This window comes from Phalacrocorax aristotelis, chromosome 1 (genome assembly GCF_949628215.1).
Source record: "Phalacrocorax aristotelis chromosome 1, bGulAri2.1, whole genome shotgun sequence".
Classification (NCBI taxonomy): domain Eukaryota; kingdom Metazoa; phylum Chordata; class Aves; order Suliformes; family Phalacrocoracidae; genus Phalacrocorax; species Phalacrocorax aristotelis.
Genome location: NC_134276.1, coordinates 102,241,339 through 102,266,009, shown reverse-complemented (window position 1 = coordinate 102,266,009; position 24,671 = coordinate 102,241,339). Strand labels below are relative to the sequence as shown.

The following is a 24,671-nucleotide window of genomic DNA, read 5'->3' as shown; positions in this document are numbered from 1 at the left end:
ATGCACAGGGATTATTATAGAATAGTAAAAAGTTGTTACCTTTAATAGGAAGCACATCAACCTCAGGCACAGAAGAATCGTTTTTTAACTGCAATATTCCGGACCATAATTTATTCATTAATAGATTCTCATACTTTGATTGAGATCATGCAAGTCCCTTAAGCAGAAGGCTGGAAAGCTTTTCGCTAAAGAAATTCATTTGGTTCATAAGGATGTGACCTGGGAACATATCCTTACTTTTTTCAAACCAGAAGTGTTTGGAAGCTTAAAGTTCAGATTTTGGGACATAATCTTCAATTAGTTTTATGCATAAATACCAAGACATTTACAAGAACAAAATATTTTAATTTAAATATGCCCCATACTATACAACCGTATAAAATACCAACTAAGCATTCATTTGAACATTTAAAAAAAAAAACCAGAACAAAAGCCAAAGAGGAAAAGCAAGCAGCACACTGTAGTAATGATAACAGAAGGTGGCACAAGCCAGGATATACAACCAGAAACACGGGCAAGTTACTGTCTTACATCCTTTGTTTACAATTACCATCAGAAGGGGAAACACACTGTAACCATCCCAAGACTTCCATGGTTTCTAGTGCCCACCTTATTAGGCAGATGTCAGTGCACTACAATGGTGAAAACCACGATATTGGTATTTAACATTCTGTTCTTTTTAACTGAAAGGTAGAGCTGCTTTCTTAGGATTGCTAGGAGACAGAACAGCAACTACCTGCGTTACTAATGCAGAACTAATGCTTTGATTGGTAATCATGGAAAGACGGAAGAAGGACAAAGCAAGAATTACTCCAACAATTTTCAACTGAATGAAGTGAAACACTGAGTCCAGCAGTACTTTGAGAAACATGGAAAAAATCTTGGAAAGGCTTAAAGGCAGTGGTAGCAAACTTATAAAGTTTTTCTCCATTTTATTTTGTGTGTTAATAAGCAGTACATGTATCCAGCTGATTGTTACACCTTCATAATACAGAACAACCTTATCCACCCCCATGTCCATAAAACAGTGCTCCAGCAATACATGGCATTAGCTCTTCTTAACCCACTTAAACTGGAGGAAGTGCCACTTGAGTTAGGTCCAAGACAGACACCAAGTACCAGTGTTTGTTTCAGTTTACAGGGCATGCCAATCAAAACAAGATCAGAACTGCGAGCATTACTAAAGTTCAATATAATCCTGCTCTCTGTAGTCACAGGACATCGATTTTTATTTTGCTTAGCATAATGACAGGTCTTCAATAACACCACATTTACACCGTGCCACAGCTTGGAATGGCTTCACTATACATCTTAAATTATATATTTTTTAAAAAGTATTTCAAAAACAAGGTGTGAGCCTGGGCATTTAAGTCAATGTTTACTTCAAATGGCACAGAATGGATTTCTTTATATTAACTCCAGCTACAAAACTCATTCTCAGAACAACTGTGGCAAAAGCAAACCAGAGAACTATGCTTTGATTTCTAGAAACATGTTGAGAAGCTTCAAACACCCCCTTTCTAAAACTGTGGTATTTCCCCCCAAATATCAGTTACTATCTCTTACAAAAATACTGAAACCTATTTCAAAGTGAGGATCTCCGTTAAAAAAGAAGTAATAAAATACACTTCTGCCATCTTTCTTCCTCTAAACTTGTATGTCATGAGCTACTGTCTTTAAACATTAACATGTTAAAAAACCCTAAAGCTTCTCCCACATACACCCATTACTTAAGTACGCATCATTACTTGGCTTTAAGCATTTCTAAATACCAGTTTATTTTGGAAGCAAAGCTAAGAAAGTTTATATTTATGGACATACAAAGCCAGTAGAAAAAGATACAAGTGTGCAGCTTGTAGAACAGTTCACATCAGGAATGAATGAGGAAAAGGCACTCCATCTCCCTTTGCTGCTCTACACAGTCTGTGCTATTTTTCAATCACTGTTAAACCTTTGCTCACAACAATGCAGATTCACATACTGAGTAGAGTTCACATCTCTCCATTACCACTTTTTCACTGAAAAATTACATTGCTGTGAATATGCAACACTAGCTTTATTTATATACTTAAGAGTACTTTTTTTTCCAAGTGAGAAAGTCAAAGCTACCAAACAAATGTTATTGAAGATATAAATTATTTAAACTTAAATAATTTAAAATCATCTTACTTAAACAACTTTCCTATTGCACGTTTTTCCATTACTTTGCCAGATAAAACCTTATATAGGCATTTAAAAGGTTAAAATTTTAAAAGCACAAGTTACATAGCACCAAAATACGGTGCTGAAGAAACTGTACGCCTGCTGGAAAATGAGTGCCAATAAAAACAAATATAAATATATATGTATATACACATCTAGTAGTAAGTCCAGGATGCTAAGATAATAAATACTTTAAACAATTTCCCAGATTTCCAGAAACATGTGAGAAACTATAGAAAATAACGCAATTACTTTAGAAGACCAAGAATACACATGCACAAAATCTATTATAAGAAAAAGGTTTACAATTCCCATACTTTAATTTTTAAAACCACCTCTGTTATCGCTATGTACTCCACACAATGACTAGCATATTAGTCTGAGGATTTATGAGTCAGAACCAAGAAAACTTCCCCCAGTTGCTTTATAATGGAACAGCCTAGAGTACCCCCCCGCCCAAAAAATAAAGCCAGTTTGTCCTGTGATGTCTCAAAACATCTTCTTCTGCCTATCTTTTGTTCCCAGTGATCTGGGAATACACTTGTGACATCCATCAACCCACAGCATCAAAAATAAGGATGAAACTTCCTATATTTTTTCTGAGCAAACTTATACTGGAATTTCTCTTACTATAACTGCTGCTGTTGCCATCAAACCTGTGAGCTCCTGTTTCCACAGTAAATGTTTCCCTTGCATATGTCTACTTGTAACCCTTGGAAAAACAGCAGTTCAACTTAAATGGGTAGGAGTATAATCTGGCCTCCTTGTCTGAATAATTTTTGGTTTGGGTTTCTTCGTTTCTTCTTCCACATCATTTTCCTGGTCACTCTCACATACGTGGACGACAACACTAGGAGTAGTGTCAGTTGCAGCATGTAGCTCATATTTTTCTCCTGAAAGTTAAAATATTAGCAAAACTGGTTAAAAAGGATCCATTCTGTAGAAAAGCATGAAAGAAATTACTAAAAGAAAAGGAATACAGAAAAGTGTGTAAGTATTACACAGATGACAGAAGCATGAGCAGTCACAAGTCTTCTTGGTGGGTTTTTGTCGTTTTATAGCATACAAGATTATCTATCCACGGTACCACCATGACTTTGTTTTCCTGAAGGATGGCAAAACCACAAGATCTTCCTTTTCCCCAAAAGCTTTGTGTTAGGAAAGCTGGATGCAGTTCTTCCCACCTCACACAGAGGTGCTCTTACACTGTTCTGCTATTCTGTGGAGCAGCAGAGCTAGACAGCAGGCTTCATGTATATTTAATGTGAAACACTCAGATAATACAGCCAGTGTGTAGAAGTGCCATGATACAGATTTTATTGACCACTAATGAGCAGTTCCACAGAGGAAAAGGCTCTTGCCTCCAGTTCTTCAGAGACACACAGGCCATTGTGCTTGCTCCTTGGTACCAAGTCATCAACTCCACGTTCCAATGAACACCACAGTCAAGAGGCAGGGCTTTTTAGGGCTCAACACTCACAATATATGTGAAAAGTCTTTGGCAGATCACAGATCTGCCAATGAGCATACTGCAGGGCATCTCAGTAACAGAACTTTCAGGTGGAAAAGGACCAACTTTTACTGCTTAGTAAGCCCTTAAGTATTTATTTTAAGACCTAACAGGTTTCTTTTTGGCATTGATAAAACTTAAAAGGAGTGCTTGTAGTACAGAAAGCAGCACCCATGGAGGAAGCTCTGAACTTTTATAAGATCACTTTATTTATTCATTCCACCTGTTTCATCAGAAACAATTTTTATGCCGACCAGCATAATCTTACAGAACTTCTGTTTCAAAAACTGATTTCAGGAAAAAATTTCATAAAAACATTTATTACATCAGCAGTGTTCTTGATGGATGGTTTTAAAGACCTACATGCAGGCTCATCTGCTTAATTTACATTTTCTGAACAAATGATTTGTGGCAGCATTTTATACCTCTACTTCTAACTGTAATATCTTCCCTATAAGTTATTCTTGCCATTATAATTCACACACCATTGAAACAATGGTATTTATTAAAAACTGGCAATAATCTACCCCAGTTTTTATGCCAGCATAAGCATAGATTTTTGTCTTTCCACAAACTGCAAAGGGCTGAATTTTCATCGGTAAGAAGAATTCCCCAGTGGTTTGAGAGATGCACGTTATTTTTCACTGGAATCTTTGGATATCACCAACATGCCGTCAACCATCAACTACTACATATGAATCTGAGGCATGAAGACCTAAAAGTTCTGCCCCACCTTCTTCTCCACCCCTTACTACTGACATAATAAAATGTGTTGCCTAAGCTGGTAGGTAAACAGGTATATAAAAATACTACAGTAAAATGATTCACACTTAGTAGCAGTATCAAAGAGAATAAAAACTATAGTGTGGCCAGTGTTTTCCTCCCATAAAATTAACAGTACAGTTGCAAACAAGTTAAATCAGAGTTGTGGATTTTGGGAAACAATTTGCACCTATTCTCATTAAGAAGGTTCTCTTAACTGAGGTATAAAATGACATACAGGGATGTGATCATTAGTCACTGAAAAGCAGAACCATGTTCAAAGTAAGATGTAAAGTTCCACTAAACTGAACTCTATTTCCGGAAGTAGTTATTTGGTTTAACACACAAATAACAGGTAGAACTTTGTCTTATCTGTGGTGCTATCTATTTTTAATAAACAGACCTACAAACAGTCTACACAGCATGGTTAGCTGAAGTGACAAGCAACTTATGGGAAAGCACTAGGAATAAGGGGCAAGCATACATTCTTAATATCTCCTTTAGTTTGGACAGTGGGGGAAAAAAGGGAACCTGATATAAACTTTTTTCCTTTCTAGGGTGAAGCTATCTTGAAGCTTCCAAAAAAAAGAAATTAGAAACAGCAAGGAGTGGCAGAAGCTTCTCCCTCTTAACTCCAAAAGAAAATTAGGCTGATACTGACAGTAATATATGTAGGAGGGAAACTATCCCAGGGGCAGAGGTAAGTCTAGGACAGAGCTACGCAGCTGTTAACTGGTTCATTGACTTAGTCTGAAACAGGACTTACCCATCCCTTCAAAAGGTATGTAACTACACAGTTGCCACCTCATTTTTAGGAAGCTGCTGCTTGAAAACTCTGATGAACAAGCTAATATTACTGAAGCAACATTCATGCTCTCTACAAATCACAAAACAGATCACATTGTGGAGGTCTGGGCCCTCCAAGTGATTCTGTGGAATTATTATGTGTGTAAGAAACTTCCGTTTACTAATATTTCTTCTGATATTATTAATTGGTAGATAGTAATTAATTTTAAAAGTTCTAGAAATTCAGAAAGCTGAAAAGGTGTTTTACTCTATCAAAAGTCTAGCATTTCTACTCCTCCTTACCTGGTCCTAACTTGGAGATAGCATATAAAAGGTCATAGTTAATGACTGGAGTAGCATCTTCTACTTGCTTCCAGTCAACAGGTGGAGAGGCAGGAGGTGAAATCAAAAACTGTTTGTCCGGATTTGGTGGTGCCAAATGTGAGCTTCCAATGTGCAAAGTCTGAAAAAAGGATAGAAGTCAAAGCTGTTTCACTATTATCAATGAACCCATCATTCATGAGGAATTTTAAGGTTTGGATAGATGTTATGCTGTAACAGGCACTCAAGGTGGCAGCATGTAACTATATTATTGAAGAGATCTATATGAAGACCCAGTATACAGAATACAGACAAGCCACCACATTCATTAACTCTGATGAAACATGCAATGAAGTATGCACATCTGCAACTTCTCATTATGGAGTTTTACAAAAATTTCACCAGAAAATATCTGTCCTTAAAATACTGAAGTAGGAAGAAGCTGGATATGGGCTTTAAGGCCTAATGACAAATGGTGTTGAAACTCATTACCACAAGTGAGAGTGGTGAGAATTCTAGAAGGTATATAAATAAACTGGCTCCTTCAGGACTGTCCCTAGGGACATCTGAAACAGACACACATAGATTAATTTTCCCATTAAATTTACGGAGGAAAATACACAGCAGCTACCAAAAGCACCCAGATTACCAGAACCTGAGAGTTTCACATCTTTAGCAGACAATTCTAGCCAGCTGTAGAGCTGCACTGATGGTGATCTCCAAGTACAAACGTGTGCTAACTAAACAATTTGCAGGAGTGAGAGCAGGATCACCAGGTAGAGTCCTGAACATGCAGCCCTATGTTTTGGATTCCCTCAGATGCTACTTGAGCATACATGTGTGTGCATGTGTAGTGTTGGCAGACCACACTTGGCTTCCCCCACCCCATTAAACTCTATCTTTGACTATGCTGATTACTATCTTCTACTCCCTTTCCCCAAGATTATCAAAATAATACAGAGGGAGGCATAAACGCAAGATATGCAACAGCCTCCAAATACTTGTAGCTTTGGAACAACCTGTGATTCTCTAATTGAACTGCAAAAATTAACAGCGTTCAATCATGCTAATGAAGACCTGTGAAAGCTTATCACCAGTAAGTTATGCTTTAGTACCTCGTAAGGATAATCACAGAAAGACTTACCTGAGCAAAATACAGTTTTATTTCCTTTCCAAGGAACTCTGTCTTGTGCAACTGAATTCTAGCATCTGCCGCAGACAAAGGGTTACTGAAATTTATTCGTACTCTTTTGAAGCTCTTAAAATACTGAAAGGTGATATCTCTGTCATATGTTCTAAACAGTGATTCAAATTTGGCCTGAAAAGAAAGAACCAGAGAAGAAAGTAAATATGCAACACTCTACATCTTCTCTAAAGAAACACAGAAATAAATCGCAGTTACTAGTAGGGGCATACTACCACTCTTGAATATTCGATACATTTATAGCAGCTTAGCTTTAGTTTTCTTCTTCTCTCTTTAATAATCCCTATCACTTATTTTCTCTATAGCAGATTTTTTCTTCCTTATTAAAAAATAAATCATTATTAGTAAGTCTTGGACATGATACTCTGATTTAGTGACATAATAGAAACACAGTAGTATTGGTAAGATATTGAAAAGAAATCCTTCTTATAAAATTAGCCTTGAAAAAAGTCTGCCGAGCATGCCTTTGTTTAAGTGTGCAAATTTCAATTAAATCAACACAACAGTTAGAGAAAAATTAAAAAAGCATATTTGCAAGCTAAATGTAATTTTCTTCAGTGACTCAGCATGCATAATAAAGTTCATGAACATCTCCTGTTTTAATAGCTACTACTTTTGTTTAGGAAAATTAACACATTCTTACTGAACTCTAGTTTAATAGCCTCTTCTACTTCTAGTAAGGAATTCTAAAAAGGCTCCCATCAGCTTTCCTAAAAAGTCTCAGTACTAACCATACAGCTCCTCAAGGGCCTTTGACTGACTTTATTTTGACTGTGTGATAAGAGTAGGAACCGAACCAAAACCTCATACCTTCATAGATCTGCAGCTGAGTTACTTTGCTGTCCTATCTGCATGAAAAGACTGAAGTGCCCTTACCAACAGCTGGCTATCTCCATTCTGCACTTTGGGTTTGTGCTCCTAGGGCACCTATGCAAACTCAATTTGGCTATTTTTTCTTATTATTTAGATGAAGAGTGCTTCCACTTTTACTTCAGGATGCCAGACCAAAGGAGTAGAATGAAGCAGGAGATTCTGAAGCTGCCATGCTCTTGCAAAGAGTTTCAGGCTCACACTGAGAACACAGTAACCAGTCACAAGCCTTATTTCAGTGGTGGCAACAGATAAAGCACTCAGATTTCAGGTATTTTCTTGTCATAAAAACTTAACTGGAAGTTCAATACAAAGCCAAAATAAACAACTACGTAAAATCACATTGCCTCTTTTTTTTTTACTGTTATGTTTTGAATTAGTAGGAAAAAAGCACCAAAGATTACATAAGAAGGCAGCGATTACTTCAAAATTTCATTTTCCTTCCTGAAAAGCTCTGCTTCACAAACTTGCCACAGCTGTGTTCAGAACCACTATATTTCAAAGATATTTTAAAGTATCAGAGCTGTCCTGCTTCTTGCTGAGCACCTTTAAGCTCCTTCAAAATGAGTTCTGAAACAAGACCAGGACCCTCTGCACGCAAAGCCTCTCAGCCTCCTGTACTCCAGAAAGGGCTGCATAAAACCACGCAAAGTCAGTCAAACCCATGCTAAATTGGATTTCAATGTTCACATTCAACACTTAGACTCAGAGCAACTGCAAGATTTTGCAATATATATAGTTTAAAATGTGTGAGATTATAGAGGTCTTAAGTGTCGTGCTAGCAATATGACACTAAACAAAATGTTATTTTTGTCCTTAAGGTATCTTACCAGTCAACAGTTCACTATATCAGGACTAGATTACTTAGATTATATTAATTCTAATGAGTTAGATAAAAATCCAAGATGACTTTAGTTTCAACATTATGCTCTTAAGAACAGCACCAGGCAAAAAAAACCCATGAGAAGTATGAAGCGTACTGTAAGTTACATGAACCTTACTACCAAAATTCTAATCTAAACATTTGCTGAAAACGCATATGCAAGTGAAGAATACGCCACAGACAGTCAAGGAAGTCCAGAGGTAAACATCTGTTCATTTTCAAATCACATAGCTTAAGATCTAGTAATTTCCAGAGTTACAGCCATTCATATAAGAGGATACTCGTGCAGACCTGCGAGACCCAAGACCCTTACACCAAACTTTAATTTTCTTACAAACCAAAAAGCTAAAGGCATCTGTATTTTACACAATTTGAAACAGCATCTACATACTTCAGTATTCTAGTAGTTCACAGAAATAAAACACAAAAGAAAGCATACCCTTGTTTCTGCTTGATTGAAGACATCACTATCTACCACACAGGCAATCAGAGAACTAAAACTGTAGTTAAAATTTCTAAAATGCATTTTGTCCTTTGCCAAATCACTACTTGCCCTTTTGCAGAAACCAATGACTTTTAAGGAAGCCGATGGTACTGCAGGCAACATTTATAAGGGAAACAAGTCCAGCCCCTCAAAAAAAAAAGGTTTCAGAGCATCCTGTATGTGACAGCGAATTCCTGAACAAAGTCCTGCATGCTTTGAGGCAGTCAGGAACAAAATGTAAGCTACGACTGGAAAGAGGTGACGTCAGCACATTAGTCAGCTTCCCTATGCTAATTACCAGTGCTCGGGAGGATGGAAAAAACAGCTGAGGTTTGCACAGCAGCTGCTTTATCAAGCCTCTTGCAGCATAGTTTCCACTGGTAGTAATTCCATTCAGCACTCAGACAACATGCTCTTCACTGGAATGGGACAACCCATCTTAAGATGGAAAATGTTACTGCTAAAGGACCAAAGTCTACAGTAATAGGCTGTAATTAGCCAGGAGAAAAGTTTCAAGACTTTGGAACAGAAAACAAATCCCTCAGGCCAATAGCTTTTGGTAATTTTGTGGAAAAAAATACAGACTGAAATTTAGAGATTAGGAGGAATTGACTTGGGAAAATACTTTTTTCTCCCCATTACAGTGAGAATTAATTTTGAGGCTTTCTTCAGAGCAAGTATATGGACTAATTACCATTCTCACTTTCTTAAAAAACTCATTCCAAGCCTCATAAACTGTGGTTTTTGTTTTGGGATGGTTGGGGATTGATTGGGGTTTTCTTTTTAATTTTTAGGGATTGATTTTTTATTTTTGTTTGCTTATGGGTTTTTTGGTTTTGGGTTTGTTTTTGTTTTGGGGTGGTTTTTTTTTGGGGGGGGCAGGTTTGCTTTTTTTGTTTGGTTTGTTTTTAAACAGGAGCTTCAGCAGAAATCTTCTGGCAGGGTTTTAAGAGACAACCTGAACTACTCACAGCAGCGATGAGGTATGAAACCAACATTTCTGACATTTTCCAGTTTATTTGTACCCCAGTTTCAGAACACTTCCCAAAAAGTAGCACAGGACACAGGTTTTGGGGTTTTCTGTTTGTTTTGGGGGTGGGGTGTTTTTGTGTTTGGCATGGGGTTTTTCTTTTTTTTTTTTAAATAAATGTTAATGATTTTTTAAATGGTTCTTGAAAGTAAATCATTAAGTTTAAGCTGAAGCTTTTACAAGCTATTTGGAACTCTCCTATGCAGCTTCAGATAAAAAAATTATAATGAAGTCAAAATTGTAAGCGCATTTAGTTCTTTTAACTGTAACATGGGGCTATGACAGAAGCATCAAGTTTCATAAAATACTTGCAAACAATAGACAGTCATAAGTCTAAAACCTTGTTTCATAAATATTTAATCATGCGTAACTATTCACATGAATAGCCTTCTCTATTTCCACGGGCTCTACTTACCCGTTTAAAGTTAAGGATCCTTATTGTGCCACAGGCTAAAATCCCCTCTGTGCTATTGTAAAGTTACCTTAACGTAAAAGTTACCTTATCGTGAAAGAGTACTCAGACCAACTTCTTAGCACCTTTCCTTCGAAAGCCCCCGCTTAAAAATAGGCCCAGCTCCAGAAAAGAGAAGGTGTTCTGAAGGACAACTCAACAACTGGTGTAGATGCTGTCAGTGAGATTAAACTCAAGTCCGAAACAAAGTAATAGGTAACAAGCCTCCAGCGCTCCAGGAGCACCTAACATACTAAGTGTCTGAAGGACAGAAAGACAGGAAGAAACAGCAGCTCCTTTCCCCTCCCTGAGCTCCCAGGAAGATGGGATGCAGTGGCTATCCAGCCACTCAACACTGCTGAGATCTGGACTGGGCACATATATACTGAGAACAGGTCTGAGTTCCCAAGCTCACGACCTGTACCCAGAAACACAGATACTTAATAGGAGGATTCATAAAACAGCCATAATGCCAAGCAGTGAACCACCTGAGCTCATGCAGAAAGTCATGCCGAGTATGTCTTGAATCCTGCCCTTGCCTTGGAATTAGGTCGTCAAGTGTCTTAAAGACTTCGGAAGTGGAAGCACCAAGCATGACTCCATAGACCAGCGGTCAGGATGCTCATCTGGAAAATATGGCCGTGAATCACCTGAGCATGAAAGGAAAACAGGCTTTCCACATCCTAGGTGAATGCTATAGCTACTGATAAGAAAGTAAAGAAGGTCCCCCCTTTAACCTGCTACTGAGTCAGAGTCATTTAGCATACTCTGAGGCTGTGGAGGTGACTGCAGCACCTCTGTGGGTGACAAATGAAAAAAATGTTTCTTTTGTAGAGCCTCATAGGGCCTACACAGGAGGCAGTTTGAGCTGCTCAACAGAATGAAGCCCCTGGCAACCTAGCTGCAGACCTTTATATAGCTAAGCGTGTCAAAGCTTCCTAGCAGTCCACTGATTGTAAAAGCCTTTAAAAACCCTATTTTAGACTTTACAGCTTAAAGTAGGACAGGTAGATCCTAGGCGCCTGCATCCCTTTGTAACTCTAGACTTATATTTTTATGCCCAGATCTCATGAAGAGTAAGATGTTAAAAATACCTCTGATTGCTATCCTCAGGGCAACCTACACATTACGGGGACCAAAGGAAAATTACTTTGCAAGTCTTGCTACAGCCATCTTTCAAATAGAACTTTGTAATCTAAAAAGGACTACTGCCTGCTGTACTACTGTGTTAGCTGTAAACAAACCAACTATTTTTGAGAACATTTAACACCTCACAAAACAATTTTTTCCACACTGTGTTCTCCAGATTTAAAATAAACATTGAGTCTTCCACTGATACATGCTAGGTTTTCACTTTGCCCATTTAGAAAAACAAAGAAAAGAAACCAGTCCTAGTCTGTTCCATTTTATCATTAGCATAATTTTTTTTTTTTGTAAGGTTGTGTCACCATTCTTAAAGAAACAGCTCAGGCAAAAAAAGATGGTTGCCTACTAACACAGAATAAACTGAGAACTATATTCTGGGGGAGTGGGAATCAGTTTGAAGTGGTCTAATATCCTTACTGCTACGCTTGATTAGAACAAAAATGCAGTCTCCGATGTCTCAATTAGTGGATTACATAAACTACCTTGAATTATTTAAAAGAACAAACAGAAGCCCTTACTTTCTCAAAAGAAAAAAAAATTCTCACTACCCCTGCTTCACTTAACAATGCGTTATTTAAGGCAGCAGCATTATGTTGAGAGCCCTGACATCTATTGTAGAAACCAAGAGTCAAAGTTACAAAACTGCCATTACAAAATGCTGACCGTGTTGCAATGTTTCTTCTGTGATGTTCAGGTCCTGTAATATTTGTTAACCACATGCTAACGAACTGTCTGGAACAAGAACACGGCAAGACTAAGAACTTCTGGATTTGATGTTCTGATGCTATCAGAGTGCAGTTTTTCTTCTCCCTTGTCTTCAGAGAGTTTGCTGCTTTCTGTCTTTTCTTTGAGACTCCCTAGTGACCTACAGAAAGAGAACAAGGGCAAGGAGATCTCTTGCTTAAAGATACATGCTGTCATCTAGATACTGAAAAATGTCTGATGCTAAAGAACACAAACTTCATCAGTGCAATGGGATGCTGCTGTACTTTGGGCAACAAGAATCAGGGAAACCAAATGGGCAAGAATAGCATGACATGACAACACAGCCCTCTTTCTCAGGTTTCACCTTTGCCTTGAAAGGTACAGATTCTGAGGCTCAAGTTTTAAAAGTTGAGTTCTAAAAATTGCAGACAAGGTGCTCAATGAAGACCTAAAGTACCCTCTGACATCAATAGCACCTTGACAGATCCTCCCCTAGTAGTACTTCCCAGGCAGGGAAATTTGAGAGAGACCTTTTTTGATTACTTTCAGCGGTGATGGGAAAAATAAGGAGTCAAACGAGCATATGTAATAGTGGGAACACAAAATGATTGAATGCCCCAAGTAGTTCTATAATTTAATCTCCACATACAGTAAAATAGGTAAGGCACAGAAGGAGGAGGAAACGAGACCAGAGAAGTAGGAAAAAAAGCAAGTCATGAAAATGACTGTTCATTGCCGATACCTGTGTTAGCAAAGTTAACAGTATGAGGAAGAAAATTAACATGAAAATAAATGTTTTGGTAATTCAGTAAGCTAATAAAAAGATCACCTACAAGCTATAAATCAGAACAATATAGTCCATTCTTTTCTCTCATTCCTGGCAGACTTTTACAATTGCCCTTGGAGGGTGCTCTTTTTGTAATCCCTGTACTCCTACTATGTATACTTGCTGATCTTTTGCTATCAACATATAGTTCCTACTCCTGTCTTCATGTTAATTATCTTGCCTTAGCCCTTACTTATGATGGGGATAAGCATCTTGAAGTTATGTAGGATGAATAATCATACTTACTGGTTTAATTTTCCTAGTGGTGGGGAAAAGAAAGGGAGGGACAGACAGTAAAGTACAGCTTCCAGAGCTATCCATGCATGCCTAGGGTCAGTAAGTTCTGCTCTGTGTGCACTAGCACGCACCTGAATTCAGGCGACCTTCTAACCTGCACTGTTCTGTCAGCACAGAAGCAGGGGTGCTACGTGTGTGCACAGGACCGCCATGCTAAAGAAGAGAATGGGAAAAGCTAAAAAAATGTTCCTTTCTAAAAGTTAATACTCATCTAGAGCATGGCTTCCACACACATTCAGAAATGAAGAGTCCCCAGAACTCAGACTGACTGAAAAAGTAACTAAGTTTGACATACGAAGGGCTAATGAACACATCCTCAACAGTGCATTTTTTTGCTACTGCCTTTAAGGGTGCTCTGCAAACTAACGCTGCTGTCAGGAGGTAGTAACGTTCTCCATCATTGGAAAACCTTCTTTTCCCTGCCTTTAGGATTCAAGAAGCAGGCTGCTTCATGTGGACGTTTGTGTTGCAGGGTTTGTTTTGTTTTGGAACTTAATTGATAAGCAAGAGAAGTCACATCAATGCCCGCTGGCTCAACCAGAAAGCGAGGGGGGAGGGCAGTGAGTTAAGTCACTTGCCTTAGGACATCTGCACAGTTCTTAGTCTCACTTTACTAGCCAAAAATGAATCCAAACCCTTTCCCCCCCAACAAAAAATTCCCCCCAAAACAAAGAAAGGAAACCTGGATGTTATTTCTTTTTGCAAGTCTGACAGGATTTGTTAGGAAGTAAAGTTAACTGGCAGACCAATCATACTTGAGGTATACTTTTCTCCTCAAAATCCTTACAATAGCCTGAGCACTGGGAGACCGGCAACCTTAACGTCTAATGCAGAACACTGGAACAGCTATACACCTACTCACGTAGTCAGGCAGAAACACAGCCCTTAGCCATAAAATTTCCTCCCATGCCAGGCAAACCCAGATCAGAAACACAGGGAGTCAGAATTATTACAAAACTGAAAATGTTAATGGACAGTTTCTTCTGCTTTGTGGTATGAAAAACCGTAAGTTTTTCAAAGTCACATACTCGTTGATTTTCTATTCTACACATTCATCAGATCATCAGAAAGATATTATAAGCAAAATAAGTATATATGCTGAGTTAGTACATCAGCAGAGAAAATCTTCAACAAAACACCTTTTTAACAAGCAAAAAAAGAACCCCAGACTTTAGTATTATGGAATAAACTGTACAAACAATATCTGCAAATTTTTTTACAGTAAAGAAATCAGAGTCCAGCAGTACAAGTACACAAACTGGTTTTCCAAATTATACAGAGCTACGTGCAGTGTATTAAGTCAAGGTAACACCCACACAATGACAAAATGGAAAAAGGGGCACAAAGCATGGAGTTAAGACTGTCATCATCAGCTCCTCTCATTAACTTTGTTTATGATGTGGAACAGAAAACACATGACCATTCACTATTTCATATGCTTACAAGTATTTTAGTCACTGAATTTCCAGTCATAAAAATAGATAAAAACTTGTGCAATTTTAACAAAATTTAAGCATCTGATTCCATGTAATAAGGTACACAAAAGAAAAAGCTATATGTATGTACTACATAAAAGTTATGTCATGTACTACATAGGAATGCCATTTGAAAAAAGGATTTGATTGCTATAAAACGCCGAACTATTGGACAATATTTTTGTATCTAAAAAGCAGCTCTTCAGAAATAAAGCTTGAATACTTTTCAGCAATATTTATCAGAGCACTAGTTCAGCACAACCATCACTAGCATACTTTGTATGTTAGCGTAGATACTTACTGCAGATAGACAAGGTTAGACTCAGTTGATAGTAAAAATTAAAGGCCATGTATCTGGGGTGCAATGTCAACTACGTTTTAGACTTCTAGCTGTTCCAGGAAAACCTTTTCCTCTTCCAAACAGAAAATAGAGCAGAGAAATGAACGACCATTTTCTAAGATGTTAGGCAAAACATGTAAAAGCAAACAGAAAAGCTATGAAGATTCTGCACCTTTACTAAGATGATACAGATACTCACGACCAAGCCTCAAATACCTTTACATAGGTAAAATTATAGGATAAATGCCAATCAAAACCAGTTTTTAAAAAAACCCTTCTTATTTCTCATGTATTTATTTCTGTTTAAATTCATTAACTAATTTACTTCAATTATAAAAATATCTACATGTAATATATTTACAGTAGAAAGAACATACCATGGAACACCAAGTCTTTTTTGCAGTAATTGGGTAGGGTGACTGAAAAATGGAAGGATAAAGTTCTTGCAAGGTCAATCATAAACATTCCCCCTACCCCCACCACAGAGAGAATGTGGTTTCAAATAATCAAAACAACTTTCAAGATAAAAGTGTATGAAAATACCTGAAAAAGACTTGTCCAGCAGTATTATAGTTCAATCTATTACATGTTGGGGGTAGGGTGGGGGGCTGCAAGAAAAAAGTCCACAAATAAAAAGCTAAAGACCGAGATGATAATCTAAGACAAAGGTAAACAAGATCATTCCCATAGCCAGATAGAGTTGTAGCGTTGACTCTATTTCTGTTTAAGGTGGAAAGGGGAAAGAAAAGGTGGCAGGGACAATAGTACAGTCTATAAGTCATCACGGAAGCTGTGCACATGCCACACTAGAAAAGTCTAACTATGGAAAGGGAAGGGCAGGAAATCCTTAAACAACTCTTAACTTAAACTTGTTAAAGGCTTCTATAAATGTAGATATCTATATAAATCCTTTCCTCAGAGCAGAGATTTAAAAAGGGGAAAGAGAGGAAAATTCTCCAAAGATCATCTATATTTATTACGAACTAAAAAAGAACAAGGGCTTTTAAACAAAAATGTGTTAATAGGCCATTTTACATACTATAGAAAAAGCATCTGTAAACTATTTACAGCAGAACTGAAGGAAGTTATTTGTTAACAAAAATGTTCCCACACTCCCAAGATATAAAGTAGTATCTCATAAGCACTGTGCAACTAAGAAATAAAGGAAGCATTGAGGTATTCTTCCTATCACTATACCTAGGAAAAATCATCAGCAGTCTGACCTTTTCAAGGTTATTTATTTGAATACCGGGGGGGGGGGGGGGGGGGGACGAACTACGCAATAATTAACAGATCAGTGGATTTGCAAGACAAACAATTTCAGAAAGAAAGAAGGGACATGTTATACACATCACCTAAAAAACAAAAATGGCCCTTCAGATAATTATTTCTTGAGTGAGGGGGCACCTTCTGAAGATGAAGAACACTTTGTTTTGTAAAGAGGGAACAGCTGTAAAGTTATTTATAAGTTAGATTCAGCAGAGGGAGAGGTCCAGGGGATAGGGCACATGCTTACAGTTGGATTCATGCATTCTTTAAGCACGTCATACATATTCTGACAATTACCACAGCTGGAGCACTACACTCCAATGCTGCCTCTGCACGTCACCCATGCATTAGGGTGAGCTAAGGGGCACTGAGGAAATGTTGGTGCTGGGCTTGTACACTGGTACCTAAAAGATACGGTGTTTGAAGCCTGAACAAGGACAAAGTTTCAGAGAGATAGGCCTTTAGTGTTAACCTACATATATTTAAATGTTGACAGTGATATAAGTAGAACTATCTTCAGCAGCTGAAACAAGAAGTGATGAGGAATGGAAGTTCTTTTATAAAGACAACCACATTGTGACAGCTTACAAGAAAGGATGTAGAGTAAAAGACACAGGAACCAAGTTCCCCAAATCTCTTTCTGGGGAAGAGGGAAAAAAGCCCCGGTAAGTGATACAGCAGTGTGTCACAATCCAGTCCTACAACTGAGAGTATTTTAGTCAAACCCTATCAAATTGAAGCCAGTGTGGTCAAAGCTTCCCAGCATCTAGATGTTCCAGAAGCAAGCACACTTTCAAAATTCCTGCCTTCCACTCTAGAGCTAGAAGCAACATCCACAATATAAATGAAAAACACTAACAAACCAAATCTAGGTTCAGTGTTCTATGATTTAAAAAAAACCCAAGCCAATAAGCTGTGATCTCTTTCGATATATACAAGTACAGTGAGGAAGACAAAATATCTTAGAAAACAGGAGTTTTTTAAAAAAACACTAAATTTTGAGATGATTAGGCAGGATTATGATCCTGATGAAAATAAAGACTATGTCTTCTAAAAATATATATATTATAATATGTTAGAGTAAAAGCTTGATGTCAGCATCCTAGTCTTTTAAATATTGCTTAAGGAAAAAGTTATTTGTCCAGCTCTCCGGCTTTATGAAACACACACTGATCGTCACAGCAGGATTAAAAGACAGGTGGCATTTTTGGTTCAATATGCTTCCATATCTATTGAAACTTTTCTGAAAATACCAAAAGAAGTCAAGATATTTTTATCTCACTTTGTACATTTCAGATAATGAAGGAGATAATGGTAAAAGGTCAGTACAGAGGAGAAAAAGCAGCAGGAATGAATCTGTGTCAGCTTATCCTTATACCCTACTCAACATCTCAATCAAAAGTTACCATTATAAAGCATGAACCATTGCTTATTAAAGCTTCAGATAAACCAATTTAAGAAGCCTAATTACTTTTTCTTTGACCAACCAAGGTTTTGTTTTCAAATCTGTTCTGAAACAGTGAGATAGTATTTTAGTAGCTTCCAGACCTATGACCAAGGATTTTTGATGGGTATTTCGGATCAACTGGTTAGAAAAAGGAGTTCTAAGGTTCTTTAATGCAAGAAAACTCTGAAGCAGCTGCCACTTCTACTGATGACTTTGGAGGCTGCTAGGAGCACACCACAAACCTGTGTTTTGGTATCAATTGCACCATTACCTCTAATCCATGGTTCCACAGAGGGCACTGCAATATGACACATCTATAACGTGTTAGCAAAAATTTCAACACAAGTGACATCTGATGGTGGAAACCAAAACCCAGTCATTCCTTTCTGATTGTACTCAAACAGAAGGACAGCTTCTGAGCTGCAGTGCATCTTCCAAATGTCAGTTCACCATGGTTAGTTAAATAAAACAGTATAAGTACAGTAAGGAAGGATACAGCAGTATTAATTCCCCAGTTCTACCCATATATTCCTATCGGAAGGTCTTGAAATTCTGCAGTCTGGAGTTTCTCCAGAAGAGATGCATACTCTTCAAGGCTAACGAAAGTAAGAGGTAGCTTGGGCCATCACTGCAATAAACACTATTTCCTCCCCTAACATAACAGCAAGGTGCTACCTTTATTCAAACCAGTGGTCTTGGTGGTCCCTCCTGCCAGAAGCTATTTCTCAACATTACTCTGGTAGACTTCTGAGAATTTGGGTATAGTCTTACACCCAAAGATAATACACAGGTGTCGTTCCGTGGACTACTCCCCTCCACAGATGGAGTACAGCTGATTCAAAATCTTCAAGAACTATTATTACTTTTTTATGATATTTGCTGAAGTAGCATACTTGCTTGCCTACAGTCTGATTACAGCAACTTTGGAGCACTTTCATTTGAATAAAAAAACCTGGAGAATAGTTTGGAACAGTCAGTCGTTCCTCACAGGCCCTCCAAAACCTGAGACTTTTTTTTTTACCATTTAATCAATAATTCTTGAAAGTTCCAACTTTATTTTTTCTCCCTTCACTTAATTTCACCTGTTAAAGACATGTGAATTGCAACCCAGGCTTGCTCCAGTGAATGCCAGTTAACTTACTAATTTTCTTGATCTTAGTTCAACAGCTTTTCACATGACAAGAAGAAAACTTCCACAAAGTTACCTGCACCTACTGCTATTATTTTAAAAGGAGAATAAAGAAGAAATCCTACTCAAATTAGTTCTTAATGCAATAACATTTATTTGAAGTCTAAAACTACAGACTGTGCCCTGAAGCTGTATGTCCTTTCAGCAGAAAGCCATAATGCCAAGGGATCCAGAGTTCTGACCACAGAAGTGTGCATCACCTATGGGTGTCAGAGAGGTTTCTATGAAGCCAAGTGCTGAATTCAGCCATTTCTCTACACACAGAAGCTATCCGCTCCACAATTACTCCACTGAGGGATTAAAAAAATAGATTCAAATAACCCACTGATGATTTTTTTAAATGCAGATTCCAAAAGCACTGCCAAGAAGGAAAGTAGCTGGTTTTACTGAATAGCCTCTTACTTTTTTTTTTTAATAGGAGCTTAAAATATATGAACTGTTGTCATGCTTGCATTATGGAGCCTATATATGTTCAAACAGAATATGAAGAGCTGTGCTCTATCACAGAAGGGCTATTTACAGATTCAATGTGTGACAGTTTTCCAGCCAACCATCTGAAAAATAAATACCTACAGTGTGCTTATTCCTTCCTTGGAAAAATCCATGACTTACACTTCCATTTCCAAGCAGTAAACACTAAATTCCTGTTCACTGACTGGTAACATAAAAGAGGTAATTGGAAATTCCGCTACAGAATATTTGAGTAACCAACTAGACTCATTTAGAAAACCTTTTATTAATAAGGCAAGTATATTCCAAAATTTAAAGTGTTTTTTCAACATATTTCCACGGCTGCAGGAATTTACTCAAATGATCCATAGTAAATGGATCGCAATTTTGCCCTAATTCGAGTAATTTGGAAGAAAAAATTAAACAGTTTTCATACAGTATATTTACTGGCAACTATTTTTCTATTCATATTAAGAACACAATTCCACCTGGAAAAATTACTTCTAAGTGCTAAAAACTAGCATTCAGAAGTTTGCAAAATTGCACTGACTAAATGGAATCATGGACTTATGGAAAAAAGGTATTTTAGGATTTTATATGCTGAGAGCATTTTAGAAGAGATCAACAACTTCTGTTTAATTAAGTCTGTTTCACTGAGAAAAATATTTTTAATAAGAGGCAAGATCAGAACAAATAAGTAAGAACTGCATAGCACACTGTCAATCCATATGGACAGACTATACAAACAGAGGCTATTCAAATAATCTAACACCTGTGCAAACCAGCATCTTAAACTGATCATGAATAAGCCTGCTGAGGAAAGAACAGAGTCCTCTTCAGAAAAATCTCCAAGAAACCCCTCTACTTTGTTCAAGAGGTAACATTTTGGAACAAAGGTGCTGACCTGAACCGAGCAACCACAAGACTCGGTTATTACCAATTCACTTAATGCCACCCGAAAGCCTGATCAGCACTAGAATTCCTTCCTGCTCATCTATACCTCAAAGTCATCCTGCACTAGGGAACTACAAAGCATTCAGTCCAGAGTAGCTGGTGTCTCTTTGGAAAACACAAGAACAGAGCAAAGAATATTTACGGCCCCTGTATACCTAGGAAGTATGTTAGAAAGCCTATAAAGTTTGTTTTCACCTGGAAAGCAGAAAACAGTCATTAGCAAATAGCATCTTAAAAGGTCAGGAATGTCTGAGGAACACTATATGTTCACTCAGAGGATTACTAAGAGCCTATAACCCTATGTTCAGACATCGTTCAGGGATAATCTCCTCAGGACATTACTTAATCTTTTAAAAAATTATCTGGAAAAAAAGGCATTGTGTATTGTGTTTTACTTTGAAAGAGTTCCTTCATGCAACTATAAATTCACAGAAGAAAAAAGTCTCTTAAAGTGACAGGGAGAGTTTTCTCAAAGTCATCAGACAGCAGGCAAAAAAATGGACTGTCTTGAGCCTCTTAGTAAGTTTCAATCAAGTATGATAGCAGGATAAAGGGTTAAAGGATGGCATTTGTGATAAAGAGTTGTGTGAAAGTATCAGGGACTGGGCAGAGTAGGAAGACCAAGGAAGAAGCATACAGAACTCGGTTGTCAGCTATTTTGCTTGGCAGAAGCCAGCCAAGGAGCTTGTGTGGGCCTCCAGGCAAGCTAGAACAAGTATCAGCACATGCCACAGGATGTAAAGAAGAACAAACTCAGAACTTTGTAGAAGATGACAGCCAAGGACACAAATGCAAAGACAGACATTTGTTCCACAATGCGTGAAATATGCTTAGTGCCCCAAAAAATTTGCAAGCTTTAGGGGCTCACTTCATCCACATGCTATAATAAAATTTTAAAAATAAAAATCACTGAAGTTACCTTATGAAAAAAAAATTGTCTTGGTTTTCCAGGAGTTTCCAGAGCTCAGAACAGAAGTTAAGAATGAGTGAGGGCTAAGGATAATTTAGAAGGACCACCTCCTAACTTGCACATAGAGGCTGAAATGCATACTGAGCAAGCAATGTGAATCTGAAAAGTGTATTTGGCACAGAATGCATGCTTTTGGTTTTAAGAATGAGAGTGCAAAGACCAGAAGTGACAGAAAGTTATGAGTGGCTACCTGGGGCACGGTAAAGTGGATGAAAATTGAGTAGATAAACAGAATCCAAATGGACAGAGTGATAGGTTCAGGCTTCGTTCTGTACACAGAGCAGGGGAGGAGAGTGTTAAGCTCAGTGGCATCTTGTATGGCTAAGAATTAACTTTTAAAAGCCCTTTCTTGTCAACAAATTTCTTCAGATGCATTAACTGAAGATGAGGCACTCATCCACTTCCCAAAGAAATTCAAAGCTAAAGTTGCCTAAGTGCTATTCCTTTACATTGCCTTCTTTCATAAACAGGCCAGTAAGTTAGCAAGATACAGTTCAGGACAGCTGAACAGGGAAAGCGAATGCAGCAGCTTTCACTTACCAAATAACAAAATACGCAACCTATTCCACTAGACCTAACTGGTCTAATCAAGAATACATACATACACAAGCTACTGCTTACAAAAGAAACCCAAAACAAAAGACAAAAGCCCCTAAAACCACACTAAAAAAGTCCCACAGCAAACAAAAAACCAAAACACAAACCAACTTCCTATGCAGCCCCCTACAAAAACCCGGGTGCAATCATCTTTGGCAGAACCAGCTCTTGTCAAGGAAGAGGAAGCAGCACAGAATGAGACTTGTCAGTCATTCGATACTTACAGCTTCATATCTGTGAAAGGATGTCAGTATGTCCAAGCATCTCCCTTCGAAATACCAAGAGCTACGCTAGGCTTTTGGATCAACAGCCCATGTCACAAAAACTACTGCAGGATTCGCTCCAAGAAAGACTGAATGCTGTACTCCCTCACCCCACACACTTTTTTCTGGCGTTTCTGACATACCCTTTTAGTCTTGTAAATGCCACAATCATTAACACTGTTCAGATCACACTTGCCAGTGCAAAACGCATTAAAGTTCACACACTTCGATGCATTTGCATGGGTGCAACACACAGACTGTAGAACTTGGCTGATAATTACACTGATAACATGAAGAGATATATTAATTACCATCCAGTAAAGAAATATTTGGCCTATTTACTACTTATGAGGATACCATTTTGTGCCAGTTCTCTGAACAACAGTAATCAATACTGCGGTGTACCTACGTTACCAAATACATAACTTGGAGTACAGCTGCAGAACTGCAGAGCTGTTTCAATTGTGCAGTCTTTGTCTTTGCTTAGTTACCCCGAGAGTAAAAGCCTGACTGTCAAAGGAGAAGACAAATAGCAGTTTCAGAAGAGAGAGTGAAAACAGCACACACACCCCCTTTCACTCATGCCATCAGGAAAACACAGGTAGAAGAGGCAAGTTCAGGGAAGAAAGTAGAGAAGTTCCCTGAGCATCTTAAAAACTTGAAGATTTCCCCCAAAATACCCACACGTTTTATCTGATATTAAATTTCATACTTATTTCAAAATAAGCATTTTTAGAAAGCTATGAGAAAGTCAAAGAGCCACAACTGTTATTGCTTGCTATTCTAATATAGCTTTTCTTATTTATGCCACATGATTTGTACAAAATCATGGAAAGCTGCACTACTTCCTGATAGCAGAAGGCAAAGGGCGGTCACTCAAATATTTCTTTGACTGATTCATTCCACTGGGTTTTCCATAAGTGATTCATGGCTGTATTCAACTTTCCTGGAAAACAATTCACAAAGTCTGCACAGTATGTAAAGTAGCATATTCTCATTGTCTAGTTTCTAATTGTGAATATTTGAGACTCTCTCTTTAAAAGCAAACAGTAAGTTTTAGTGATTTCACTCTATCAAATACGATTTTGTTAACTCAAGCACTTCTATACCCAAAATAACTGCCATCATAATAAACATGATCACACTTGTTTTCCTAAACAAGTTACTCCAGGATCACACACAGTTCTACTTTGACATGTTACTAGACTCTACGTCCTTTAATAGTCCATTTCATCGTCTCTTGTCCATCCTGATCCTCACATGGCTATTTTGTCTTGATTCTGTTCCCAGTTAAATTTAATGCCATAACATTGCCTCTTCCCTAAACAAAAGGAGGATCAAGTCCTTATCTATAAGCTCCTCTTAGAAGGGAGCAACAGTGCTCGAATGTTGCTGCCAAAATGATACAACAAACCTCCAAAACTATCAATAAATACAGAGTTGCTTGTTTAATACAACTGAAGGTAAGGCTATGAGGACAGATTACAACACTTTGACTTTATGGCAACCTTGAAAGCCAGGGGCTGTCAGCCTTCAGTGAAAATACAAACAGTTCCCACAAAAAGAAGCCTCAAAGAACAGATGTCAGCAGATCAAATGGCTTTTCCATTAATCCAGGAAGGGCTACTGTGTTAAATAGCAGGACACATTCTCTATCAGTGTATATGTGGGAAGAGAAAATGAACAGTTGAGTACATACACTTGAATCCCAAATCTATAGACACACTCAAACAGAACTGGAGTTTCCAAACAATTCTTCTTGCTTCTTTACATAAGAGTGGTAATTATAAACACTGGCCTGATTCAAGATTTAGGTGAGAAATTCACTTGGCCTCTTAAATGGAACATCTCTGAGGAAGCCTTCTCTGCCAAATCCTCCAAGACCAAAGTCTTGAGAAACTGGGAAAGAAGAGGAAGTGGGTGTGTAACTTGATTTTGTTCAAACATTTTGAAAAGAAATTTAAATGCTTATTTTCAATGCCTATTTTCCCCCCAAAATATTATGAAAAAACCTAAAAGTGTATGCACATTTTTCACTCCATTTCCAATATATCCCCATTTACTGGAACTTCAGCCTTAGATACCCTAGGAAACAGGATTTTATTTTCTTACTTTTTTTTAAGGAAATTTAGGAAAAGCCTCTCTGAATACTTGCACCTTCTATTAAAAATTTGTTCTTTTCCTGGAAGTCACAACACTACAAAGATTTTGTGTACATAGAGGGGCTGTGAAATAATTAC

The 24,671-nt window shown here is 37.8% G+C and overlaps 1 protein-coding gene across 2 annotated transcripts in view; it reads right to left on the bottom strand.

The window, feature by feature from the left end:
* Positions 1 to 324: 324 nt before the first annotated feature.
* The window catches only part of RCAN1 (regulator of calcineurin 1), a 41,166-nt gene continuing 16,819 nt past the window's right edge, over positions 325 to 24,671 (bottom strand). Inside the window, exons 1-4 of one of the 2 annotated variants that reach the window (XM_075100447.1) lie at positions 8,978 to 9,191; positions 6,726 to 6,899; positions 5,564 to 5,723; positions 325 to 3,095 (exon numbers count right to left, since the gene is read on the bottom strand). In XM_075100447.1, coding sequence (XP_074956548.1) covers positions 2,932 to 3,095; positions 5,564 to 5,723; positions 6,726 to 6,899; positions 8,978 to 9,145 — 666 coding nt within the window. In that variant the 5' untranslated portion in view covers positions 9,146 to 9,191 and the 3' untranslated portion in view covers positions 325 to 2,931. Of the gene's footprint in view, positions 3,096 to 5,563; positions 5,724 to 6,725; positions 6,900 to 8,977; positions 9,192 to 24,671 lie in introns of those variants that run through there. The other variant, XM_075100438.1, reaches the window with a different exon arrangement.